This window comes from Aythya fuligula, chromosome 5, assembly GCF_009819795.1.
Source record: "Aythya fuligula isolate bAytFul2 chromosome 5, bAytFul2.pri, whole genome shotgun sequence".
In the NCBI taxonomy this organism is placed as follows: Eukaryota; Metazoa; Chordata; class Aves; order Anseriformes; family Anatidae; genus Aythya; species Aythya fuligula.
In genome coordinates, this window is record NC_045563.1 from 21,984,171 (window position 1) to 21,999,045 (window position 14,875).

A 14,875-nucleotide genomic window follows, 5' to 3' on the forward strand; every position below is an offset into this window, starting at 1 on the left:
CTGCAACGAAAACCAAAAAATAATTTACAATTATTCATGCTGGTGTTGGCTTTCTTGCGTTGAGAAACAAAGCAAGATTACCCGAGACAAAGAAAGAAAAAGAGGAAGGGGTTTGTCCCAACTTCTCCAAATTCCCGTCTCAAGGGGAACTAGGCTGAGGTTTGTAGACGAGAGGCAAGCACGTGCCAGCTCACGGCTACATTTGCACTGGGACAAGCGGTGCCAGGCCAGAAAAAGGGATTGTGACAGTGAGCCCTGCAGGGGTGATTCTTCCTTGGCCCCCAAGATGCCACTTTATGCAATGAAGGAAGAGGGGGGAAGACATGTCTGCCACTTGACTCTGTCATACAGCTCTTATCACATAGGGCTGTAGCAAACTAAATGGCTATTTCAAGCTTCAACCTCCCTGTCTACTAATGGGGAAAACAGCACTGCCACGCTTCATGGAGGAGACATACCCCAAAGACCATGATGGCTTTGGGCACTGGGAATGGAGCCAGGCAGCAGCCACAGGTGACAAGGACATTGGAGGATGCTGCTGCCAGCACATGTCTGCATCAGGTAATGGAACATGCACAGATAATGGGACACAGGACTGAGAGCTCTTGCTGAGCTGGTGAAGGTATGAACAGCTTCATCAGAGGATTTTTTGCATTTGCTGGAAGTGGAGATTTTACAGGCACAACACAGCATCTTCGGGAAGAGAGGGAAAAGTACCAGAGGGAACATCATGCTGCAATTTTTCCCCCATAAATGTAATTGCGTTTTTCTATCAGAGCAATATTTCCTGCTTGTGTCTGCTGATGGAAGGACGCAGGAACATTGGCCAAGCCCAAAGGAAGCTGCTCCCTTGCAGAGGAGACAATCCCCCAAAACACTGCAACCTGCAGGCCTGGGAGGTGAAGCGTTAACGGGGTCGGTGCCCGAGGGAGGAGGTACGGGCTGCAGGGCCAAGCTCCCCCAGGAAACTTTATCCTGGAAAATGTGCGGGCCCATCACATTACTGGGAAGGGGCGGAGGGGGGGGAGAAAAGTGCTTCTAAAAATGGCCGGGGAGCTGCACAAGGAGCTGCAGCTGTCTCCTCAGACGGCAGCCTGGCCCCGGTGCCAGGCCCCGTGACTCGGGGAGGTCGGGGCGACACAGGGCGACAGCCACCACCGCAGGTGGACAAGGAGCAGGAGCTATTTTTGCCAGCGTCCCTGCACCCCGCGCTGCGAGCACCAAGGACGGGAGGAGGCAACGCCAGGCTGGGCTGAAAATCATCCCCATGGTGCTGCCAGTCTGGATGACGGTCCTTGTTTTGGGGGTCTCCCGGTGGCGAGGGTGATTTGGGGGGAGAAAAGGGCTGCACGGAGCGGAGGGGTGTGAGTGGGGATTGTTGCAGGGTGTCGCAGCTGAGGATGCTTTTTCCTGTGGTCCCAGAGAAGTCAGCATTAGGGGGCTTAAGGCAGAGAGCAAAACCAAGTGAGGATGAAAGCAAAAAGAAAAGGCAGCTGGGAAAGACAGAGGGAGGCTCCCCAATGCCAGACCCTCTCCAACAGGCAGAGGACAGAGGTGGCTTTGTCAGCACCCCTAATTCCCCCAGCTGGTCACCCCACCCAGCCTTCACCTCCCCCAAACTCATGTGAGCGAACCTGCTTCCCCGTCACCCCCTGCAGAGCAAGCCAGTCAGTAAGAGACATGCAAAGCAGCTCACCCAAATCCACAGGAGAAAGAGAGAGCCCCGCTGGCCGGCCAGGACTGACTGGCGAGCCGAAGCAGCTGGCTGAGTAAGGAGGTATAAAAGGGCTTCTCGGGTGGCTCAGCAGAAAATCCACCTTCTCTTTAAGGGCATGGAGACCTTCTCAGACCAATGATGTGCAAGAGTCCCCGGTGCACCTCCCTTGGCTGGGGCAGGCGAGGCAGCCCCGCTGGAGAGAAGCAGCTCTGCCTGCCCTTGGGGAACGCTGCTGGAAGGAGGCTGCGGATCCTGCATCGCCCCCCCAAAAACCAACCACCAGCAGCATGTGGAAGAGCCATCCCTGAGGGAGCCATCCAGCACTGGCATCTTCTTTTAGCCTCAGTTACCACACAGGGAAACATTCGCAGCTCCTCCTCGTGTGAAATATTTCATCACAACTATACATTTATTTAAAAACCAAACCCAAAGCCTGCTGCTGGCTCCCAGCAGCACAGGGGGAGCAGCCTCGCGCTACCAGCAAGAAAGGTAACCCCAAGGCTGCTGAGGGGTGCCTCACACCCACATCCCCACAGCCCAAGCAAGAGGCAGATGGAAATGGCTCTGGAAATATTCACCAGCCCCATCCAGAGCACATGCAGCGGGTGTGTGTGTGTGTGTATGTGTGTGCAGGGGATCCCATGGAGACAAGAGTCCAAACAGCTCCTGCCCTCCTCCCACAGACCAGGCGCTCCCTCCGCTGTCAGCCAAGGGATTTTGAGCAGATTCAGACACGGTCAGGACTAATTTTCCTCTCAGACATCACACAAATAGCAGCAAATCCGCTGCTGCAGCCTGCCTGTAGCATCACACGAGCAGCACTGCAGGTGCTGCCAAAGAAGCCCCAGATGGGGCTGGGGTCTTGCTTTGGGGTCCTGTGTGGGCGAGGCTGGGTTTGCTCAGGATTAGTCTCTCAAACATCGAGAGCTAGATGGCTTGGGTAGTGAAATCACCACAACCCTGCCACAGCAGGAGTGTCAGTGTCACTTGGTGCTGGCCTCTAGCTGGGAAATACCCACTAGCCTTCCTGGGGTATCTGCTCGGCCCAGCTAAAGCCGGCTTCTCAGAAAAATAAAGAACAGAGAGTGCAGTGAGTGCATTTGGGAACAGACAGCAGCCACCCCAAGCAGTCAGCAGCAGAGGTCACCCAGCAAGGCACAGCTTAGCCACTTCACTTTTCCTTCACACTCACCCCAGGAGAGCCACGCATGACCCTAAAGTTAAACCAACTTTTTATTATTCTTTCCAAAGTGTCTGCAGCCATTTTCTTCAGCCCCCCACAGAACTACACCCATCCTGGCCCCTGCTGGCCTGCCAGACAGCAGCTCTTGGATGAGAGATCGAAGCCAGAGGGTGATGGGTTCAAGAAGTCCCCGTGCCCAAGGAGCTGGGTTGTCTCCTCTTCAGCACCCTGGTAGCATCAAGTGGGCAGGGGCCATGTGGTGACTTGTCCAGCACGACACCAGGAGACCTTAGGCCTTGTTTCCAAGGATGATATTATCAGGGGAAAAAATAAAAAAATAAAAATAAAAAAATAGCAGCCCAACAGCAGTAGTGTGCATGGTAAAAGCTCCGCAGGGTGACTGAGGAACGGGGTGGCTGACTGCCTTTTCCCCAGATCACATCAGACCAATGCACGTAGCTCCCACCCTTGCCCAGGACATCCCCTCTCCCTCTGGCATGTCCCCAGGAGCTCCCCAAGCTTTATGTCTGCCAACACCAGCCTCTAGGAGCTTCTGCAAAGCAAAGCCATCACCTTTGCATCCCGTGCCAGCACTGTCCTACACACCCCACAGCTACGGTTTTCTCTTTCCCCATGACATGGGGTTCATTTTATTTTCCTCTTGGCTCTTCTCCTGTGGGGCTGCTGGCAAACAGCACAGCCACCAGGTCCCATTTAGCTCCACGCCATCTTCCTCGACAGGGAGTGCTTCAGGCACGCCAAGCTGGCAGTGCCAGGCTGCAGGGACATCTCCAAAGCCACCAGCAGGTCCTGATGGCACTCCTGGATGTTCAGTGGGTACCGTGCCCTCACAAACCCATAGGCTGCCAGCAGTCCCATGCTGTGCTTGACCATCAGGTACTGGATGACACAAGTAGGACCTAAAGAGTAACCATCCCTGCAGTGGATGAGGACACGCTTCCCTTTCTCCACTGAGGCTTTGATGCACTCGTTGATGTCCAAGAAGCAAGGCTGCCCTATTTCGTGATGACCCCCGTGCAGGGAAGCCCTGATGTCAACCCTGAGCCGTGGCCAGCTGTGCCTGAAGCCTGCCCGGCCGCAGGTGCAGGGGATGATGCTCAGGCTGCGGTCCCTGGGCAGGGAGCTCACATCGATGATGCTGTCGATGCCATTCGTGCACAGCACCCGCCCGCTGTAGGCAGCGTTGAGGTTCCCCAGGTAGATGCAGTCGGTTATCTGGGCAATGATGGGTCCTGCGAAGGGGAAACGTGCAGGCTCCTCTGGGCTGGGGCCAGGGTGCTCTTCAGGATGCGGGTTCTTCTTCTTCCAGCTCCCTCTGTGAAGTTTCTTGGGGCCAGCGCAGGGCAGAGGGCTGGAGCCAGGCCCGGAGCCCTGTGACAGCGGTGAGAAGAGGGGGAAGTGGCTGGCAAGCTTGGCCTCGGGAGGGGAGGGTGATGGACGAGGCAGGAGAGAAGGAGGGGAGGGACTGGGTCTGAGGGCACAAGGAAGGGATGCCAGCACCAGGGAGCCCACACTGCGGGCTGGTCCTCTGCTGTCAGCCTCCTCCACCTGCAAGACAGGGAAGGACTGGTGAGAGCGCAGAAACTCAGCTCTCAGCTGCTCGGGCAAGGAGACGCGAGCAGGCATTGGGACCCCAACCCACCCACAGACAATAGAGCCCCAAGGGCCTTGCACATCCCCAATACTCAAAGACCCAGCCCATTGCCCTGCGCAGAGGTACGGGCGTGCAGCAGGTGCCCACCTGGACCCCCAGACCGCTCCGCCAGCCCTGGTGTGCCGTGCTGTTGGGGCCATCCCTTCCTGCTGACGATGACCAGCAGGGTGACCGGGGCATCCTGCCAGGCTGCGGGGCTGCAGACACCACCTCCCCGGGCTTCTCTCCTCGTGCCTCACTGCTACTCCTCATCAGGTTTGGGCAAGAGCCTGGAGGGACAGAACAAGTCAACACAAGGGCTTTCATGAGCAGCAGCAGCATCTGCCCTCTGAACCTGCCTCCAGCGATGGAGAGGACACATCGAGAGCCAAAGTGAGGGGCCTGAGCTCAGGGCTCACTCCTCGCTGGAGCTTTTCCCACTGCCATCACGTGCACTTCGGCAGAAGGTGCCTTAGCCCCTGCCCTTGGGAAAGCCACCAGCTAACCCCTCGGACCAGCACTGATGTACCCAGGAGGTGATCCATCTGGCATTCCCACCGAGCCTGCCCCAGGGTAGAATTACTGCAGCGACCTGACACCTGGGCACGGTGTCCCTGTGTCTGCACGACCTCAGTGCCTGCTAGAGACCAGAGCAGGAGCCAGGACGTGTCTGGAGACCAGACTGAGACCTCCGTGTGATTAAATGAGTAAGGTTTCAGCATGCCTCCACACCCGAAATGGCTTTCAGGCTCTCCATGCCAAAATGAGGCTGCAGCAAGAATACTTTGTTAGAGTAAGAATAATAACATAATGTGAAGTGGCAATTGAGATCAAAAACAAAGGCGATAAAGTGCAAAGCACTTCCCTCCCCAAGGTTAGCAACTGCTCTGCAAACCAGTGGCCACATCAGTTATGATCCTTTAGAAATTATCCACTTCAACCCCACTGTTGTTTTTTACACGTGGTTTTGTTATTGTTTGGTGTTTTTTATTTTTTCCCCAAGTACCACGTGAGCCAAGAAAACACATTTTTAGGAAAAAAAAAAGCAGTGAAGCCCCTCGGCAGCCTCACCCACCTGTGCAGCACCGCGGGAGAGCCACGGGAGAAGACAGCCGCCAGGAGATGGGCCTCTGCAAGGTCCTCTGGAGGTGCTCCATGATTCGGCCTGGGGAGGGAAGGGATGAGCACAGACTGCTGAAAAACTCCGCACCCAGCTGAGAAGACGCCGGAGGCAGGCACCCACTCACCCGTGACACCCTTCTTCTTCGGGGGGCACTTTCTGCCCTCCAGCACGACAGCCACAAGGTCCTTGTGCTGCTTCTCCGGTGGCTCCATGCCGCCAAGCCTGAAATATGGAGAAGCAGGAGGTTTGGGTTTCTTTCTGCCTACAAAGCTGAGATAGAAGGAGCTGTGGGGGAGCAGGGTGATCTCTGCACCCCCATTATCAGCCCTGGGGTGTTCAGGACGGAGGCATCCCGTGGTGGAGGTGCTCCTGGGGACACCTCCACGGCATGAGTGATCCAGGAGCAACGTGAGCCCAGGCTGGGGCAGGAACAGCACCAGATACCAGAGCCCCAGCAGCAGGCAGTCACAGTGGGAAAAAGAGTGGGAGTAGAGATAGGAAAAGGGGCAAGGGATAGGAGACTTTAAAAACCTTCATTATCTGCAATTTAAAGGCAAGTAGTTCTTTAAGTGGGATGAGAAGGTGACGGCTTCCAGAAGCCAGCAGAACAGTGATTGTTCAGCACCTCCAAAGAGGTCAGTTTTATCAACACAAATATTTGATGTCCCAGCACTCAGTCTTTTAATTCCCTTGAATGTACAACCCTAGAAAAACCTCTGCACGTGGGTCTAGCTAGCTGCCCCCAGAATCTGGGCGTAAAACCTTTACAGCTCACAGATCCGTGCACCCCTTTCTTCAGATACCTGCGTGCCTCGAGGCACAAACTACGAGCCACAGGGTGCTGGCAGCACAGCACCCAGCTATCGGAAGCACACGGAGGGGAAGGGGATGGGGAAAGGGCAGAGGATGGGAAAAAGTGAAGGGGGTCGGGAAAGAGCTCCCTGCCCCTCCAAGAAACCAACAGCCTCACTCAGGGCAGGCCCGCTCCCCCCGCTCGCAGTCCAGCACAAAGACCCCCCGCTCCTCCCTCCTTTCCATGCCCCCCGGCTCTTCCCAATCCCCCTTCCCCACAGCAGCAGCCCCACACAGCTCGGGACCCTGCCCCAAAACACCCCCAGCCCCAGGGCTTTACCGTGGGCAGGGGCACGATGCCAGCGCCTGTGGGGCCGGGACCCCCGTCTCGCACCCCAGGGAGCAGCAGCAGAGGGGCAGCCTGGGAGATGTAGTTTCGGGAAGCATCCCGCTCTCGGCATTTTTATTTATTTATTTTTTAAGTCAACTTTCTTTCTCTCTGAAACCACATAAAAATATACTGTAAAAGAAAAAAACCTACACCCTGCATGACGCCCTGTAAACCCAGGAGCTCGGGAGTTTTAGAGGAGGAACTCTTTGTGTGGCAAAGTTTCACCATAGGATTGTGAGATAAATATTCATTAACTAGCATCATTATAAAATGGGCACACTTACTCCTTGTGAGAGAAGCTTAGATAGTCTCCAGTGCTCAAAAACTGTGAGACCAGCCAAAAAAAAAAAATCTGAGGCTGGAGGACAGCCAGCACATAGCCAGGCTGAACGATGACAGCCCATAATCATTTTTGTCTCACGGCAGACGAATGGTGACAAGCATGTATAATGTTCAGCATTCGCCTGGTGCAGCTCTCCAGGCTGGTTTCCTAAAGCACAGGGACCAATAATCATAAAATCACTGAGCGAGGGAATAATTCACTTGGGAGGGACTCCTGGAGGTTGCCTGCTGCAGCCCCAACCCAGGGCAGGGCCACCAGCAGGGTTAGATCCGGAGCGAGGTCCTGCTCAGAGCCAGGGGCAGCGTCTCACTGAGGTGTGAACATCCTCAGGGATGGAGATCCCACACCCCTCCTGAAGTTTGACCCCTCAGGGTGATTGCCCCCTCATAACTAATTGTATTTCCTTTGTAATTTGGGTCCACAGCCTCCCAGCCTGCCACCCCACAGGCTGAGCCTCCTGGCTTTGGTTCTCTTCCTTCCTCCCCCAAACCCAGCAGCAAGCCCCCCTTTGCCCCAGCAGTGCAGGACCAGGCCTTTCTGCCTCGCACCCGTGTTCATTTGTAGGAGACCTCATGAGGAGGCCGAGCTCTGGCTGGGAGCACAGATAACGGAGCCCCATATCCCAGCATGTACCTGCCCTGCCCTCTAGATGCAGACACGGGAATCCAGCACAGACACAAGCTGAGGCTGGTTTCCCTCTCACCCAGCAGCGCTCCCCATTGCGCCTTCCACCAGGGCACCCTCCTCCTGAGGCTCATTTCCACGCTCAGCCCTCCCAGGAACATCGCTTGGGCAGGAGACACGGGGCGGGCAGGGGGACAACGGGCCGTGGGGACGTGTTGGTGGGGATGCAAGGAGAGGGAAAAGCAACACCAGAGCTAGAAAGCAGCCCTGGCAGGGCATTAAAAGCCAGAGCTGGGTGGATACTATCCCCACCCAGGCACCTTTCCCTCTTGAGCAAACACCTCAGCCGGTGGCTCTGTACCTCCCCGAGGCTCACCTGGGGCAGCACGGAGCCTGCCCAGCTGGGTGCTCGCTCCTGGGGTCCCCAGCTGCCCCAAAAATCTCCCCCAGAGCTGCTCCCTTCTGCACAGCCCCTCCCAGCTCGGTTTAAGGCTGAGGGTTTAATTCACCCAGCGTCCTTTTGCAAGCATTTCTCAGGTGACTGATTTCCTCCTCCATTTCCTTAAGGGCAGCCAGATGATGCTGTTTTCCCAGCAGAAGCCCCACTCTCCTTGTCACAGCCATCCCAAAACAACCCTGTCATTTCTCCCCTCACCACGGCCACAGCGAAGCCCGGTTAGCATTTATTAAACAGCAGACACGGCGGCTTTTTATAGTTAAGCTCAGGTCATTAATCTCTATCGAGAGCTTCCATAATCTTCTCCAGCTTCACCGTATTTGTTTAACTCTCTCGTAGTCACTCTGCGGAGCCAGGGATAATTGCAGATTAACCGCTTTTCAATATTAATGGCTCTTCATTAATGCTTGGGGCTCTCCCCCTCCAGAGCCCACAGCTTCCCACAGGCTGCCCGGTGCAAATTACTTTCCTTTTGTCTTTTGAGGCCACATGCAGTGATACAAACCCAAATCTCCGTCGGCTGAATATGAGCCAGCAGTGTGCTCAGGTGGCCAAGAAGGCCAACGGCATCCTGGCTTGTATTAGGAACAGCGTGACCAGCAGGGCTAGGGAGGTGATCGTCCCCCTGTACTCAGCTCTGGTGAGGCCGCACCTCGAGTACTGTGTTCAGTTTTGGGCCCCTCGCTACAAGAAGGACATCGAGGTGCTTGAGCGGGTGCAGAGAAGGGCGACGAAGCTGGTGAGGGGCCTGGAGAACAAGTCCTACGAGGAGCGGCTGAGGGAGCTGGGCTTGTTCAGCCTGGAGAAGAGGAGGCTCAGGGGTGACCTTATCGCTCTTTTTAGGTACCTCAAGGGAGGCTGTAGCGAGGTGGGGGTTGGCCTGTTCTCCCACGTGCCTGGTGACAGGACGAGGGGGAATGGGTTTAAGTTGAGCCAGGGGAGTTTTAGGCTAGATGTTAGGAAGAACTTCTTCACTGAAAGGGTTGTGAGGCACTGGAACAGGCTGCCCAGGGAAGTGGTGGAGTCACCATCCTTGGAAGTCTTCAAAAGACGTTTAGATGTAGAGCTTAGGGATATGGTTTAGTGGAGGGCTGTTAGCGTTAGGTTGGAGGTTGGACTCGATGACCTTGAGGTCTCTTCCAACCTAGAAATTCTGTGATTCTGTGATTCTGTGTGATTCTGTGAGAAGGGAGGTTTTCTCCCAGAACATTTCAGAGCAGGAGCAATCCCCTCGGGTGGGAATGGGAAGGGGTCAGGCACTATCTGAGCCAATCTGGCTTAACTCTTCTCAGCTGAAGCAAAGAGGCTCTCCCTTATTAGCTCCTTGAAATACTAATTCAGGGAGCTAGGAGGCTCCTGGGCTTTGGAGTTAGCCCAATGCAGGGAGCTTCCACCTGCAGAGGGCTCAGAGGATCCACCCTGTCCCAGGAGGCATCTTTCCTTCCATATCCCACATGTATCTCAAGGCCCCACAAGGCAGGACAGGGGGGCACAAGCAGACTATGCAAAACCCACCCTGAACTGAGATGAGGGCTGCAGCCCAGCCTTCATCAGCACAGAGTGCCCAAAGCATGAAAGCAAGAGGACAAGGTGCATGCTCAGCATCACCCCACCCCAGTAGCACCTCCAGGTTTGGGGTTAAAACCCCATGGACTCAGCTCTGTAGGACCACATGGGGGTGGATGGAGCCAGCACTGCAGACTCATCTGCAGGGTCCATAGGGATGTTTGCTGGTGAGTCCCACCCCCCGGGACACATCTCAGGGTGCACAGCCCAGCACGGGCCAAAGTCAGGCCGGGAACAGGCTAAGAGTGAAGCTGCATGGACGACTAGGGGCTGATTTTGCTGTTTCTTTTAGCCTCTTGCCAGGACACAAAGTGTGCTGATCACAGAGTCAGTAAAGAGTTAGTCCTGTGTCTCCAATGCCTTCCTCACCAGCCCATCCTCTTCGTCTCCCCCCAAGCCTCTTAGGGTGGTTCAAGATCTTGGTCTCAGTTAAAAACCCTCAAAAATTAACTTTAAAACTTTTAAAAATACCCAGGGACTCAGTGTTTTCCAATGAGCCTTTCTGTATTTGTCCCCCCAGCCTGCGAGGGGCTGGGACAAGCCGGACCCCCATCCACACCTTCCCCTCCAGCATCCCCCCGGTGCAGATCTGCCCTGCTCTGGCATTGCCCAGTGCACGAGCTGCACCAGCAGCCAGCTCCTCTCTTGGCCAAGAAGAGCCCTCAACCCATTTGGGGCTCTCGCCCCCTCTATCTGGTGGCCAGGGGCAGCTTGAGGTGGGACTTCAGCCCCAGGGCTTTGTCCACCACGTCGGCGGGCTGCAGGCTGTGCCACTGGGCCAGGGGCCGGCGCGGGTTGGCCAGCATGTCGGACCAGTGCCGCAGCTGGTTGCCCGTGGCCCGGCAGCCCAGGAAGAGTTTGCCGATGGGCTCGTTCTTGGTCACTCTGTCGTAGTCCCAGACGGAGATGACAACATCCACGTTCTGGTGGGGACAGGGGAAAGAGCATCAGTCGGACCCACACCTGCCCAGGGACCTGCTCAGAGCTGGGCGCTGCAGGGAAACCCACCTGAATCTGATTGAAAGGCACCTCAAACACAAACACCTCGTTGAAGTAAGGGCTCAAGGTGTTTTTCTTCACACTTGTTGTCTTCTTCTTCCATTTCTTCCTGTTCAGGATGAGATGCACCTTGACAAAGGGATCTGAGGAGAGAGAGGGGACAGTTCCACACCAAGATCTGCAAAGCCCTGAGAGCTCTCGGTGCTATCATTAGCACCAGGTAGGGAGCTGTGAGCACGAGCAGCCCCTGCCAACCTGCCAGCCCATGGGAGTCCATCCGTTTCAGCTTCTTGGCTTCCAGGATGAGCACCGTCAGCTTGCCGGTGCTGGGGACGTAGCGCAGTGAGAAGCAGATGTCTCCCAGCCGCTCTTGCTGATGGAGACGTGGGCAATGAGCAGGGGTACCCAGCACAGGAGGTGCTCTTGAGGCGGACAAGACCCAAAGCTTTACCTCCTTAGAGGCTGGCAAGAGGGACAACAACACGTCCCTCTCGGGGGCTTTTCCCACCAACCTCAACTTTGCTGGCCACTGCCAGGTCGCTCCACTGCTCGATGACGTGCTGCAGGTTGACGCTGGCCAGCGGCAGGCGGACCTCGCCGATGGTGTCGTGCTTGGCGAAGCGGTTGAAGTCGTGGATCTGCATCACCAGCGTGGACTCGGACACCTCCGCCTGGGGCAGCTGCAGGGGAGGACCCATGAAGGATGGGGTGACAGACACAATGACAGCAAAGGTATCTCCCTGCCTGGAGAGCAGCACCCATGCACTGCTCCCGATGGGATGAAGGAACCATCAGCAGCCAGGGCATCCTACCTGGAAAGTAAAGCTCTCGTTGAAGACGGGGCTCAGGGTCTTGCGGTAAACCTTGGTCTCATACTTCTTCCTCATGTCAGACGTCAGGTAGACAATAACATAAGGGTCAGACGTGCCCCCGTTGTCCATGGCCTTCAGATCAGCTGCTTGCTTCACGCCGACCTTCAGCTTGAAAGAACGATGCACGAGGTCACCGCACAGAGGAGGATGGGGAGAGGTGAAAAGCAAGCGAGCTCTCAGAGATGTCACCACACCATGTAAGCATGAAAGCCAGCAGGGTAGGGACAGCAGGGATGGATGTCTGGGTCTTGATGGGCCATGGAGGGACCATGCAAGAGCCCAGCCTCACAGCAGCCCCACCTCCTGCGCGTGGAAGTTGTACTCCAGCGAGTACTGCAGCTTTCCTCGCCCCGTCTGCTCCAGGCCCTGCTCCAGGTCCTCCATCTCGGGCTGGACCTGCAGCAGAGAGTAGCACATCCCTCATGGTGGGGTCCCGAATGCTCAGGTGTGTTCCCATGCATGGGTGGGACCCCCAGCTCTGTTCCCAGCCTATGGGGACCAAGCTGAGCTCTCACATCCCCACTGTCTGTCCAGGCACAATGCACCGTGCAGACCAAGATGCTCTAAAGGTGAGGTTTAAAAGAGCCCCCCTCCAGAAATCCCAGGTTGCACATCTACAACCAGTCCCACCACTCTGGGGACCTGGGGGGAAGATGGGCAGCGCAGGGCAAACCTCCTGCTAGGAGGGTGGTGGGGAAGAGGGCAAAGCAGGACGCACAAGGTTGGCTGTGGTGGAGCTGCTGATGGCATGCAAGGTGACTTTCTCCTTCTTCTTGGGCTTCTTCTTGGCACAGCAGCACCTGATGATGCAGATGAGGAAGAGGAGGAGCAGAATAGCCACTGCCAACGCCACGGCGATGAGCGCCCATCTGGGTACTGGTGCAACAAGGTGGACAGAAGAGTTAAAAGCAAACAAAAACATGCAGAGTGCATTTATATTCCCCTCCTAGCATTACAGCATTACAAAGTTGCATTTGGGGGGCTTGACCCTAAAATCCTGAAAAGACCCAACACTAGGAGGCTGCAGGTAGAGACCGTGCCTGACATGGGTGACAAGGATCTCTCCTGGGGAGGTGTGGAGCTTCTCCGCAGCATCCCTGGCCATGGTGGTCCTCACACCCCTTTGGAAAATAGGATTTGGAAGGGGGGAGAGGAAGGGATGCAACCTGGAACAGAGGCAGGGCCCCTAGGATAACGCTTCCCAAGGGAGCAGGGCGAGAGCAGCCCCAGCTGTACTCACATGGGACGCGGCCAACGAAGCCACTGAGGAAGCCCGGTGGAGCCGTAGTAGCCACAGGGCTACCGGGGAGCGGGGAGGCTGTAGCCCCACTGATCCTCAACGCCTTGGCCATGGAGAAGTGCAGGTGACCTGGGGAGGCAAACAAAATGAACAGGGTGGGGATTTCCTTTCCAGGAGCACATGTGCTGCTGGTGGCGCAGAGATTTAATGAGTAAACACAATTAAAATCCTAAGATAAAGCCCAGAGTAAGCATTTAGGGCTCGGCTGCTTTGGAAATGAGGTGTGAAATGGAGCAGAGCTGTTCCCACAGGCAGGACAGTCTCTGCTCGAGCTGGTTTTTCATTTAATCCTCATCTCCCCTCCGTGACCAGTTCCTTTACATCATTGCAGCCCTTCCCTGCCCTCTCGCAGGGCTCAGGGCTTGCACCATCCCTTGCAGCAGGGCTGGTGGCCACACGATGGGTGTCAGCAGTGCCAGCAGTGCCACCATGCCAGCTCAGAAACTGCGTCAGCCTGGCTGGTGCACATGGCAACGCTGACGTGCATTAAGAGCAGGCTTCATGCTTAAACCAGAATTGGTGTTGGTTTTTTATAATTATTATTTTAATTGATGTGCTCTCCTCACATGAATGTTTCATTGTAACCTAAGCTTTCTTCTCTCCCTGCTTTGGATGATGAGCAGCAGCAGGGCTGCTATGACTTGGGGTTGAAGGAGCCAGCAGGAGAGCACATCTCATGCTAGAAGCCTCCAAAGGGACCAGAAAACACTCTCCACAGCCTCCTGGAGGCCACCTTCTAAGGAACCATGGCCTGGGGTGTGTTCTTCCCAGCACGGTGACGAGGGCCGGCAGGTATGCACGTGTTTACCTTGGCCACACCAGCACTGCAGGGCTCTTTGCACAGGGATGCTCTTTAATTTTATTTTTTTTTATTATTTTTTTAAGACAACAGGGCTCTGCTGCTGGCTGGCACAGGGATGAAGGAGAGCTCTTTATCCCTGCTAGGGCAGCGGGATGCAGGTTAAATGACTTCTGGGCTATTGGTGTCATCGGAAACTCACGCTCAGCTCACAGCCTCGCCATTGAGTTTTAGTGATCTGTTTCCCCTGTTCCCATGTGCAGAAAGCAGCTGCAGCCTGGTGATATACCTTCATTACTCAGGAGGCTCCAGCTTCAGGCAGTGCCAGCGTGGGCAAGCAGATGCCCAGCCCACACGGGCTCAGATGTTTTATCATGTTTTTTCCCACCAGAGCCCTATGGCTGTCTGATTTCAGCCCCAGTTACAAGGAAAAAGCTCAGCCCAGCCCTGTGAGGTGACTCAAACCGCTGTTTTGGGGGCAATGGGGACAACCCAGCCACCACCTGGGAGCACCGAGCATTCTTGCTTCTGCAAAAGGACTTGGGGAGCCCTGTCCTTCTCCCCCACCCCATGCTGACCAGGGTCCCAAAACCAAACTTACCACGGTGTCTCCTTCCCAGCCTCAGTCTCCCTTCCCCTCTGCTTGGGCTCCTGCTCCAGCCACGGCACGTGGCAGGGACATGCTGTGGGACAAAACAGGTCCCCACCGGGCACGGGGCTGGGGGCACAGCAGGGACAGTGACTTCCCCCTGCACAGCACAGCCGAAACTGGAAAGTCTGCTTTGCCAGCCCAGGAACCAAGCTCCTCAGCCGGCCCCACCTCACCGCTGACCCAAGCGGTGCTCACGCAGGCGAAAAGCCAGCGGTGAACTCCCTGCCCGAGCAGGAAGCACAACTCCAGGCCCTGCGCTCCTGGCTGCAGCGAGCCGGCCAGCATCGCTGCTGGGGACAAACCCAAACCTCCAGGCCAGCCCGGCAGCAATGCCAGGACAGAGCACAGCACGAGGCTCCATGTTCTTAGTGCCAGGGGATGGGTCAGGGGTGATTTCAGCAGC

General features: G+C 56.0%; 1 protein-coding gene across 1 annotated transcript; it reads right to left on the reverse strand.

Annotated features, from left to right (window-relative positions):
- Nucleotides 1-10,539: 10,539 nt before the first annotated feature.
- SYT8 (synaptotagmin 8) lies at nucleotides 10,540-13,073 on the reverse strand. The gene is made up of 8 exons (XM_032189074.1): nucleotides 12,962-13,073; nucleotides 12,440-12,597; nucleotides 12,022-12,117; nucleotides 11,662-11,829; nucleotides 11,362-11,529; nucleotides 11,105-11,222; nucleotides 10,859-10,992; nucleotides 10,540-10,773 (listed from the first exon to the last, which is right to left on the reverse strand). The coding sequence occupies exons 1-8, from the start codon at nucleotides 13,071-13,073 to the stop codon at nucleotides 10,540-10,542; spliced, it is 1,188 nt and encodes a 395-aa protein (XP_032044965.1).
- Between the last annotated feature and the right edge of the window lie 1,802 nt (nucleotides 13,074-14,875).